At 37.1% G+C, this 12,030-nt stretch overlaps 1 protein-coding gene and 1 pseudogene across 15 annotated transcripts in view; both read right to left on the bottom strand.

The window, feature by feature from the left end:
• The window catches only part of Abi1 (abl interactor 1), a 98,988-nt gene that overhangs the window by 22,435 nt on the left and 64,523 nt on the right, over positions 1-12,030 (bottom strand). For all 15 annotated transcript variants that reach the window (XM_020160600.2, XM_074056458.1, XM_074056462.1 and 12 more), the window contains exon 3: positions 5,015-5,191. In XM_020160600.2, coding sequence (XP_020016189.2) covers positions 5,015-5,191 — 177 coding nt within the window. The remainder of the gene's footprint in view (positions 1-5,014; positions 5,192-12,030) is intronic.
• On the bottom strand, positions 11,405-11,582 carry LOC141417602 (U2 spliceosomal RNA; annotated as a pseudogene).

Genomic DNA, 12,030 nt, shown 5'->3' with positions numbered 1-12,030 from the left:
AAAGCCAGCCCTGGCAAATAGTTCACGAGATCCTAGCTCAAAAAACCCTTCACAAAAATAGGGCTGGTGGAGTGGCTCAAGGTGAAGGCCCTGAGTTCAAGCCCCCCAGTACCGCAAAATAAAAATCCTAACTAGGCCAATGCTAAGAACTTAGATGCTGCTTTAGTTCTAAGTTTCCTTCTGAATCAGTTCAATCAATTTCCAAAATTAGAGAAAAACTGCCTTGTTCCTAAAGGTTACTTCTATAAAAGATGCCTAGCCTACATGCATAAAACAATGTGTATAGTCCTATACACACTGTCATTAAGGAAAAAAAAGAAACTTCACTTTCTAGAGTTACAACTTTCTACAGATTTGCGGGAAGAGGGGCTCATAACATGTCTGTCATTCTGAGTATCTTAATGTTTTTCAGGTAACCAAAAACCAGCATTAAAGGAAACCATCCCGAATTTGCTTTCTCTTATACGTATTTCCATTTATACAAGCTGTGCCAGGAATCTGGTATTCTTTAATGTTTACTTAAACATTGGTATTTCTCACTTTTATCTGGAAACATTGTCTGGAATCTTACCTGGTATTACATTTCACACTTAGATTTAGGATACTAAATTCGACTAACATTAGGGTTTGATGGTGAAACATACTAAAGTATCTTATCATATTTATTATTCTATTATATACTGATTATATGTATGGGTATACAAATGCGTAGCTCATTATATAATACACATTCATTATAATATACAAAACATCCTAAAATAACCAAAAAAGTATTCTAAACATGTGCTCACATCTTCCCTCATTTCTTCCTCTTTTTCTTCTTTTTTAAATTTCTTTTGTGGCATTACTGGGATTTGAACTCAGAGTCTTGCACTTGCTAGGCAACCACTTGACCACTTGAGTCACATACCTCCAGCCCTTTTTGCTTTAGTTTGTTTTTCAGATAGGATCTCCTGTTTTTGCCTACGGCCAACCTCGGACTTCGATCCTCCTACCTCCACCTCCTGCAAAGCTGGGATTCCAGGCATGACCCACCATGCCCAGCCTTTCCCTCATTTCTTTCAAATGAGAAAGAAACCAAAAAAAAAAAAAACAAAAAAAAAGCACTCATGTGTAAACTGGCCCTAAATGAGACAATGAAAGGCAAATTAGATTGGAATGAAAATTCAAGTTAAATTCTGCCATATGCAATGATGTACCTTTCGATTTTTATGCAATTTAACTTCCCCTATTAAATATGTTTGTATAAACAGATATGTTAAGGTTGGGGAGTGATGTAGAAACTATTCTCTGTATCTTAGAGCTCAAAAATATTACTGCTGTTAGGAACAAATAATAATTTAGGTTAAATGCCTACTTAAATGTCCCCAAACATACCCAAAGAAAGGCTGTTACATTTCCTCAAGATCTCATTACCTTTTCTTAACATTTATATTTTTGGATAAGTACTTTTCATCATTTGCCTGAAACCTTAGGTGAAAAACAACAGAATTCTCTTTGATTCCTATTTTCTATTCCTAAGTAGACCACAGGCACCAAATGTCAGAAAGGCAAATTTTTTCTTTGAAGTGACTGATTAACTCATTTATCTGCTTAACAGAATTAAAACTTTATTATAAAACTTAGTGCCCACACATTTAAAAAATTAACTGGGAGGTCATTAGGCTGAGACAGCTGCTGAATCCTGGGTTCCTACTAAGCAAACTAAAACCAAACTCAGAATAATTTAATCAGAAACCCCCAGTTGACCTCAAGAGACTTTAACAAAACAGAAAGCACCCTAACTTCTAACCATTCAAATATTTTGTTTTGATTTCTTCAAGATGAATTTACCCTCATTCCCCTTGTGATCTGGAGCTACCCAATTCATGAATCACCATCTATTCAAATAAACCCTTTTAAATTTTAATATGTCTAAGTTCATTTTAATACCACTAATAAAACGTAACAACTCCTTGATCACATGGTCTTTTTGAAACTTAAAAACAAGCACCAATAAACCATGGTAAGTTCTTTGTAAATTATGAACAACCTATAGTATGTTTATCAAAAATAAATGTTTTTATTCTAAATTCCTACTAAATTTATTGGCACCATTTATGTCATGGCATAAATAGTATTTAAATGTATATTTGTATTTAAATGAAGCTCAAATATATCAAATACAAATACCAAAACACTAAAATTTATATCACAAAATAACAAAATATGATGGGATACTAATTTTTTTTTAGGGTGAACTGGGTTTTGAACACAGGGCTTCATGCTTGCAAAGCAGGTGCTGTAATACTTGAGCCGTGCACCCAATCCATTCTGGAGATGGGGGTCTCACAAACTATGTGCCCTGGCTGGCCTTGAACCTTGATCCTCCTGATCTCAGCCTCCCAAGTAGCTAGGATTACAGGTGTGAGCCACAGGCGCCCAGCTACAGGACATTAATCTTATAAAGCAGAAAACTAGAGCATAAAATGTGCAGTGTGATAAGAATATTTATTTATTTAGATGCAGTTTTTAAATATATTTTGAAGAAATTTCAATGCATCAGTTAAAAGCCAATACCAATATGAGGAAATAATATATGTTAATGTTAAGTGGCTAATTTCTTTAACAGCAAAGAACTTTACAAGTTAGTAAGAAGATCAAATTTCTAAATAGAAAATGGGGCCAAAGATAACAAAATAATTCTACAGCTAGTGGTGTTTCCCTATACTTAAAACACTAATTTTAAAATAAATTAAAATTTTTTTTGTTTCGTAATTTTGGCCCTGTGTTTATTTATTAATTACTACCCAAATTTCTTAATCTCACACACTGCTATAATCCTGCAAAAAAAAAAAATTAAGATGACAATAATCTTCTATATAAGTCATAAAGCTAAGAAAATGAAATAGCAATGTAACTACTGGGGAAAAATAATTGTGTGTTTGTGTGCACTGTATACCACAGAAACAAAATATAGAAAAATATGCCAAATATCAGCTGCTAAGATACACTGTTTTCCCAGACCACCCACTCTTCTAACCATGGTTAAAAATACATTTTAAAACAGCCAGCATAACAATGTAAATGCACTTATATTATCACAGAACTGTACACTTAAAAATACTTAAGTGATAAATTTTGTGTTATATGTATCTTACCACAATAAATGAGTTTAAAATAAAACTTTAAAGAACATCAATATACTCAAGAACTGTATGGTTACAAAACATAGGACCAAAATTCACATCCATATACTTTCAGGATCTATTATGCTGTGTTTACACTTCAGATGATGACATAGTTTTTTCACTCCAAACTTCCTGTCAAAATGTGGATCCATCTTATATTCTTCTAAGCACTATCTCTTAAACACAATTACTAGTAAAGGTATGAGGTACTGCAGGACATTCACTTCTAAGATGACAGATTTCTTTTGTTTTGTTTGTTTTTGAGACAGCATCTCACTATGTTGCCCAGACTGGCCTCTGGATCCTCCTGCCTTGGTCTCTTAAGTGCTGGGATTACAAGCTTGCATGACCATGCCCAGCTCAGAATTTTTTTTTTAAATGGATGTGTATTGTTCTGGTAGGAAGTGCAAAAAAAAAAAAAAAAAAAAAAGCAAGACAAGACAAAAGAGGGAGAAGTGAGTGAGTATGCATGTGTTTACAGGTAAACATATGTATGTGTGTATACACATGGTATGGTTTTAATCTCAAAGTAGGTAATAATACAAGACAGGTTTTTCCCAGACTTTCAAATTCAAAACTCATAGATCAATCTAATCTAAAATATCCTGTTAAAATTAAATTTAAGCCAGGTGCCAATGATGCGTGTCTGTAATCCTACTGTTCAGGAAGCAGAAATCAGGAGGATTGCAGTTCAAAGCCAGCCCCCAGGAAATAGTTTGTGTAACTGTATCTCGTGAATACCCAACATAAAAAAAGGCTGGCAGAGTAGCTCAAGTGGCAGAGTGCCAGCCAACCAAACAAGATGTCTGGACTTCAAATCCCAGTACAGCCCCCCTAAAAATTTGTATTTATACAACCCTAGACACACCCTGAATAAAACATACATAAAACAGTAAGTAATCTCCTCTACATTTGGGAAGTACTTTATATATAACTCCTAAGCATGAAGGTGAAGGGGAGATTCCATAAGTCTTGGAAAAGAGTAGAATAAAAGTCAGTGTTGGTGGCTATATGCCTCTCTTGACCAGGATCCCCAGAAAATTTAGAATGCAAGTGATCTAGCAACAGCACTAGTTAGGTACACAAGCTAGAAAAATCAACAAGATTCTGACTTCTTCAAAATTATTATGAAATATTCTGAATATCAGAAAAAAAATCAAATAGTAGTCCTCAAGGAAAGAGACATTGCAGGAAAACAGTTTATCCCAAGGAGAAATAGTTAAAGAATTTAAGTCATTCCAGGTGCTTGCAAAATGACACATGAATACCTAAAACTTGACAGACTTCAAGATCAGCTAATTTTGTCATGCTTAGAAAAGGACATGAGCAACAAATAATCTCTTTCCTAAAAGCCTGGTATGGTTTTTCTTTTATGGGGGTGGAGGGATATGCAGAAAATACATAAAATTTTCACATTTTTAAGTTGCTGAAATATATCCCATACGCACAGGTGCACAAGTATGTGTACATATTTAGAAATAAAAGGACAAAAGCATAATATATTTTCCTTACCAATTTTGGAAAGCATATAATATTTTTTATTTGTAAGTGTTTGTTCTACAATAAAAGACATGGAATCACAATACAAATTTATAATATATGATTTATAACGATTCAAATGCTTTATCAATGAATAGCTTTTTCAAATTTTAGTAGTTTTTGAATGCAGTCAACTCCACAAGTAAAATTCTGCTCCAAGCTTAGTAAAACACATAATATTAAATAATATCCTATGAAAATTACTATGCTAGTTACTGAGAAAATTATCTGTCATTGTATTTCTTATCCAAAATATTTATTGAGAATGCAAATTAGTTCAAGTTAATGAAACGTAAAATGCTTACCTTAACACCATGGCCCACATCATCCAGAACTGTGTAGTCAATAGGTTTCCGAATATACCTTACAGGGCGCTCCATATTTGCAGGTGCTATTATTTTGTGAGTTCTCGATGTATTCTTATTTGTTGTCAAAATACCAATCTCTCTTCGAGCCACTTTCTCTTTATGAATATCCACAGTCTATATTTTAAATTTGAAGAAAGAAAATACATTATTTTAATGTCCGTATATACTGAGAACTAGGTATGCTGGACCAAGAGATACCAAGTATCTCTTTTCTAGTGAATATTCTATCTTTCCTTTCAAAATTAAGTGAATTAATTTCCTGAAGGTTCAAAGCAGAGAGTACTTAACAGAGATTAAAACTAATTCTGATACTAAAGCAATTATCAGGAAAGCAAACTGTTTCCTAAAAACTTAAAGAGTATGTAGAAGAAGAGAAAGAAGTCCTGTTCTGAAAAGTTTACACTTTATTTAGTAGGGATAAAGAATGCACACTAAAAATCAGTAATTACAACACACTGAGGTTAAGTGTTGTAGTAACAACAGATGCAAATTATTTGAAATTACTGTGAGGTTAAGTGTTGTAGTAACAACAGATGCAAATTATTTGAAATTACTGTAAAAGTGTTTAAAGCAAGGCATTAAAGTAGGTTGAAAAGGCTTTATAGAAGAGGTAAGTTTTAAAGGATAAACAGGAGTATAAGAGGCAGATACAGAAATCATCAAAGGCAAAAAGAACGGCACATTGCAGAATTCAAGGATGACAATGGGGCTTAGTTATGAAAGAATGCTTGCCCCCAATTGTTTTTTGAGATCTTAAAAAAAAACTGCATACTGCAAAAACATAAATGGGAAAAATGGTAAGGACAAAGTATAAACTGTCAGCAAACAGCCAACATACCTATTGTTTGGTACAGCTTACCCAATAATGGCCTACATGAAACATTTTTAAAAATATTTTCAGGGGACTGGGGATGTACCTCAGTGGCAGAGTGCGTGCCTGACATGCAAAGTCCAAATAATGATAATAAATAAATTTAAAAAATTTTTTTATTTAGTCATCAACATTTAAAACATTTAAAAACTGGATAGCAGACTAGAGATGCTCAGTAGTAGAGTGTTTGCTTAGCATACATAAAGCCCTGGGTTCCCCCAGCACACTTAAGAGCGGGAAAACTGGACAGCAGAGTCATACAACTGCTCCACAGTTCAAACCTTCTCCTATAAAGGAAAACCAATGATAAATTTAAATTGAGTAACATGATCATAAACTGCATTTTCAAAAGATCTCACTACAGTATTAAAGATAGAAAGAACAGGACCATAGACAGTGATACCAGTTAGGAGACAATTATGGTAGACAAGACGAAAAAAGGCCAGAATTCTGACCTGAACTGAAGCGGAGGTGAAAAAGGTATGTCAGGGGGGAAGAATAACCTAGTATTAAGCCTGAAACAAATCTGTTAAGATTCTACCTTGAGCTAGGGTTGTAGGCTCTGTCCTGGGGGATTAAAAAAAAACAAAAACAAACAAACAAGCAAACAAAAAAAACCTATTTTACCAGGATTTTAAATTAACAGAACCTGTGATTTAAAAAAAAAATGCTCCCCCAACTTCAAAACAAACTGGAAAGTGACATCTTTCATTGGATATCTAGGATTTCATTTCTCTTTGCAGCAGTACTACGGTTTGAACTCAAGACCTCATGTTTGCTAGACAGGTGCTCTACCACTTGACACAAGCCCTAACACTTTTTTGCTTTAGCTATTTTTTTTAAGGGGTAGGGTCTCGCATTTTTGCACAAGCAATCATTAGACCATGTTCCTACTTATGGCTTCCTCCGTAGCTGAGGTGAGAGGTGTGCACCACCACTCCCAGCTTGTTAGCTGAGATGGAGGTCTCCCTAACTTTTGTCCAGCAGACCTTGAACCACAATCCTTCAGATCTCTGCCTCCTGCTCCAAGCTGATATCTAGCATTTATTTCTGCACATCTTCTGAAAAGATGCATTAACTCCCTTTGTTCTGAATATTTACAAAGTAAGCAGCATTAGACAATACAGTGTTTCTTGGAAAGTACAAGGCAGCTTGGCTTATTGCTGGATATAAAACAGATAATGCATGCCTTAAGGGCAAAGATCAGAAAGGTTTATCGCCCATTATAAAAGATCTGGTCCCCTAAACTGGGGGTCCTTTCCCCGTAACACACCCAACTCTATGTAAGTATCTAACACCTTGCTCTCTTTGCAGTACCCTGTGCAAACCTGGGCTCAGTTAACCTGCTCAAATGCTGACACTCTTAACTAGCACAATTGCCATGAAAAATTGTCCTTTGACCTAGGAGTCTCATGTCTTCCAATGGAATCCATGAAATTGTGCCAGGTTAACCTGTTAGCTTTTAAAATCTTAGATCCTTCAAATTTTTTGAGTTTTTGGCCAGGCGCCAGTGGATTGTGCCTGTAATCTTGGCTACTGGGGAGGCAAAGATCAGGAGGATCGTGGTTCGAAGACAGATGGAAAATAATCCACGAGACCCTATCTCAAAATTACCCAACACAGGGGCTGGTGGAGTGGCTCAAGTGGCAGAGCACCTCCTAGCAAATATGAAGCCCTGAATTCAAACCTCAGAACCACCAAAAAAAAAGTTTTGGCAATGAAGATAGAATGCTAAGCTTTCTAGTACTGGAAGGAAAGGCTGGTTAACAGGAATTGAGAAAAGCCTAAGAGAATAGTTGGTTAAATGGTCCACCACTTTATTGCTTATCAATGAGGATGAGTTAAGAGAGTTTCAGGTTGAGTACCAGCACGTAGGTAGATTCAAAGACAACAGCCTGAATGATTTCCAGATTTCTGCCAATTCTCACTGCCAGATGGGAGAACTTCCTCACCAAGCTGAAAGCCAGTCTCAGTAGGCCTGTCTCAGGAACAACACATAAGGTTCTGCCTCTTTCAGACAATAGTTGCAGGGACATGTGTCTGTACTGAATGTGAAAAGGAAGAAATTCTGCAGCTACTGTGAGCAGAACCATGGAAATCTTTGACTAGTTTGCTTAGAAGATGAGGACATGAGTAATGTAATGCTTGTTGAAGAATGGCAATCACTAGTACAACCACTCTGGAAAAAAATCTGGAGGCTACTTAAAAAGCTGGACATAGATCTACCATTTGATCCAACAATACCACTCTTGGGGATATACCCAAAAGACTGTTACTCCAGAGGCACCTGCACATCCATGTTTATTGCGGCACTATTCACAATAGCCAAGTTATGGAAACAGCCAAGATGCCCCAGCACTGACGAATGGATTAAGAAAATGTGGTATCTATACACAATGGAATTTTATGCAGCCATGAAGAAGAACGAAATGTTATCATTCGCTGGTAAATGGATGGAATTGGAGAACATCATTCTGAGTGAGGTTAGCCTGGCTCAAAAAACCAAAAATCGTATGTTCTCCCTCATATGTGGACATTAGATCAAGGGCAAACACAACAAGGGGATTGGACTATGAGCACATGATAAAAGCGAGAGCACACAAGGGAGGGGTGAGGATAGGTAAGACACCTAAAAAACTAGCTAGCATTTGTTGCCCTTAACGCAGAGAAACTAAAGCAGATACCTTAAAGCAACTGAGGCCAATAGGAAAAGGGGAACAGGTACCAGAGAAAAGGTTAGATCAAAAAGAATTAACCTAGAAGGTAACACCCACGCACAGGAAATCAATGTGAGTCAATGCCCTGTATAGCTATCCTTATCTCAACCAGCAAAAACCCTTGTTCCTTCCTATTATTGCTTATACTCTCTCTACAACAAAATTAGAAATAAGGGCAAAATAGTTTCTGCTGGGTACTGAGGGGGGGGGGAGAGGGAGGGGGGGAGAGGGAGGGGGCGGAGTGGGTGGTAAGGGAGGGGGTAGGGGCAGGGGGGAGAAATGAACCAAGCCTTGTATGCACATATGAATAATAAAAGAAAAATGAAAAAAGAAAAAAATAATAACAATAAAATAAAATAAAATAATAAAATGACAATTTGGTTTAAAAAAAAAAAAAAAAGGAAAAAACCCTTCACAAAAAAGGGCTGGTGGAGTGGCTTGAGGTGTAGGCCCTGAATTCAAGTCCCAGTACTGCAAAAAAAACAAAAGCTTTGACCCACAATCCTCCTGCTCTCTGTCTCCTGAGTAGATAGGATTAAAAAAAAAAATGCTAACTATCATAGGGCTCAGCTCCTCTTGCAGTCTACCTGGTCAACAATGAATCCTCTTGAAATGAAAGTCAAGGGTCTCAGAATTTTTGGTAGTAGATCCTATCTGCTATGAGAGTGCATTGGCCCTCAAGGAGAAATTTCCCTGACACAAACCCCACTGAGGTTTGTCATAGACTGAGATTAAAATGCTGATAAAAGTGATTCACTAAAGAATGAGAAGCTAGCTCAAAAATCTAGAAAACTCTTGCTGTCTACTCTAATGCTTCTAGCTTTAGAATTAAAACTGATCCAGAATTTAAGAGATTTTATCTTGTCAATGAAGAAACTGTCTACATTAACACAGACTCCTAAAAACAATGATGCCATTATGCAAATTAAGTTAAAGTCAACCAAAGGGTACAAAACCTATTGCCCCTGCTAAAAAAGCAACATGCTGTTGACTCCAGATATTCCCAAGCAGAAATGGATTTTGTCAGTAATGGTGGCCTTGTTACAGTATATGGTGCTTCTGGGCGGACCAAAAGCATCCTGGGTTTTATTTGGTTCATCAGCATGCAGCTAAGACACCACTCAAAACTGAAAGTAAATGCCCTATGTTTATTGGTGCAGAGCTGTTCTCTCCCAACCTGCCCCGTAACACAACATCAACTGCTTTAAAGAGAAAGACCACTAGGGATGGTGCTGAATTTTAAAAAGTTACCAAGGAAAACTAAAGATCAAACATACTATTTGTGTTAGATAACTTCAGGGGCCAATCCAAAATTTTATGGCACTGTTGGATACAAAAAACAAATCCTTTGGAGGGAAAAGTTACCTACTCTGATTAGGGTTAATAGTGGGGAAGGGGAGCTAATGTGATCTTTTTAGTGGGCCTCTTGGAATCTACTCAATGTATTACTATTGTGGCTTCCATTGCTGAGTATATATAATTATTGCTGATATCTGACATGCCTATACTGTGAATGTTCATAAGCTCCAGAGTTTATGCCCACTTTTTAAAAAGCTCATGTAGAAAAGCACTAGTCTAGGCTTTAGGCCTCATAATCCTACAACCCGTTTGATTTAGTAAAAGTCTCTGTGCACAGATGATATTATTGAATAGAGCCTCTGGCAAGAGAAGAAATCTCCACTGGAATTACCATCTGATCCAGATAGTAATAACTATTCCAGATGGTCACAGTCTGGTAAGATCAAAGAGTATCAAGCTACTGATCAAGACTGTACTGCCGATACTGCTACCACTGCTGAAAATCTATAATCATACCAAACAACACATCTACCATCACAAAGTAGATAGAAAATAAAGGACTTTGTTCCTGATACAGAGGATACCACATCATCCCAGAGTTACAATTCCTGGAAAGAGTCATTTTGCATGTTACCAGCAGATTGGCTACATCAGACCTTTGATGCTCCTTTTCTAGCTGTCTGTGGTTCCTCATTGATGATGACACTTTTTCAGTATCTAGTAATGCTATTCCAGTCGAATCAGCTGACTCTAGCCACTCTATGCCATTTGCAATTTGACAATGGTTTGCTTTTCAACACAAAAGTCATTCAACAATGACCTGTTAGTTAAGGTATCTGATGGCCTTCCATATCTGCTATCACCCACAAGCATTATATATGGCTAAATGCTGGAACAGCTTCCTCAAAAACCAACTCAAAAACTCAACAACAAAAAAAACTAAAAATCGAACTCAAAAATGAACAGTGGAGGGCTAGGGGCATAGCTCAGTAGAGTGTGTGCTTAGCATGCACAAGGCCTTGGGTTTTATACCTATACCACAAAAAAAGGGTTGGGGGAGGGGGAGAGAAAGACTTAAATAGACATTTCTCCAAAAAAGACTGGGAAAGATAATGACCACTTGGTTGAGTACACTGCTCACCAAGTCCTTCTATCAGGAGACATAGATGGCCTCTGTAAGTATGATAATCAAAATGCCCCTTTTCTCTTGCAACTGACCATTACAGACATAAGGTCTGGATATGAGTCAGGAGTGGCTAAAAAAAAGGTAAAGGTTAGCTACTAGAATGATATACACTGATTTTGTGGCAGTGGGAGGAATAAAACACTTGCATCCATGAGAGAAACACCTTACATCGCAGGAGGTAAGTAAAAAGAAGGGATATTAACCACTTCTGTCTTTGAGAATTACTTTATTACTTTTTTTTTTTCTTTTTCCTAAGGGGGTGCACCGTTCCTGGAGATACTGCAATACCAGGTTGATGCGTGGAGTGGACGGAGCAGGCCCCTATTCCATCTCCCTGTTCCAAAAATCCATTTAATATATTGTCCTCGGATAGAGGACATATGATAAGAACAGATACTACACTTGATCTTAGCCAAAAGGCCGAGAAGCGGCCTTTCTCACAAAGGAAAGTACCTTCCTCACAAAGGAAAGTCTCGTGGTGCAGCTCCTACAAACTGCAAACTTTTAAAATCTAACTGCCTTTAGGGTCTGCCCACACCCTACCAGACATCTCTAATCACCATTCTCCTTAACCTCACAGTAAAGTCTCTTGGAAGCTGCCCAGGATTGTCAAGGTCCTGCATCTCTTACACTTATTTTCTACCCACATTCCTATACCTATCACTCAGTCATTCCAAGGGGAAGATGAATGCCACCTGGCTGGTGGCACAGACAAATAGGCAGATTGGGCTGATTGCCTTCAGGTGGTCTCTCCAAAATCAAGGAGGAGACTTGATTATACATAATGAACTGGGAAGCCTAAGACCACAAGCTATCCAGGCCAGACTGGAGAAACTGACATCATGGGCTCCCTGACTTAAGCAGTCCCCACCTAGGTGGG

Source organism: Castor canadensis, chromosome 15 (assembly GCF_047511655.1).
Source record: "Castor canadensis chromosome 15, mCasCan1.hap1v2, whole genome shotgun sequence".
Classification (NCBI taxonomy): Eukaryota; Metazoa; Chordata; class Mammalia; order Rodentia; family Castoridae; genus Castor; species Castor canadensis.
Note: the sequence above shows the minus strand (reverse complement) of the source record. Positions and strands in the feature narration are given on the sequence as shown.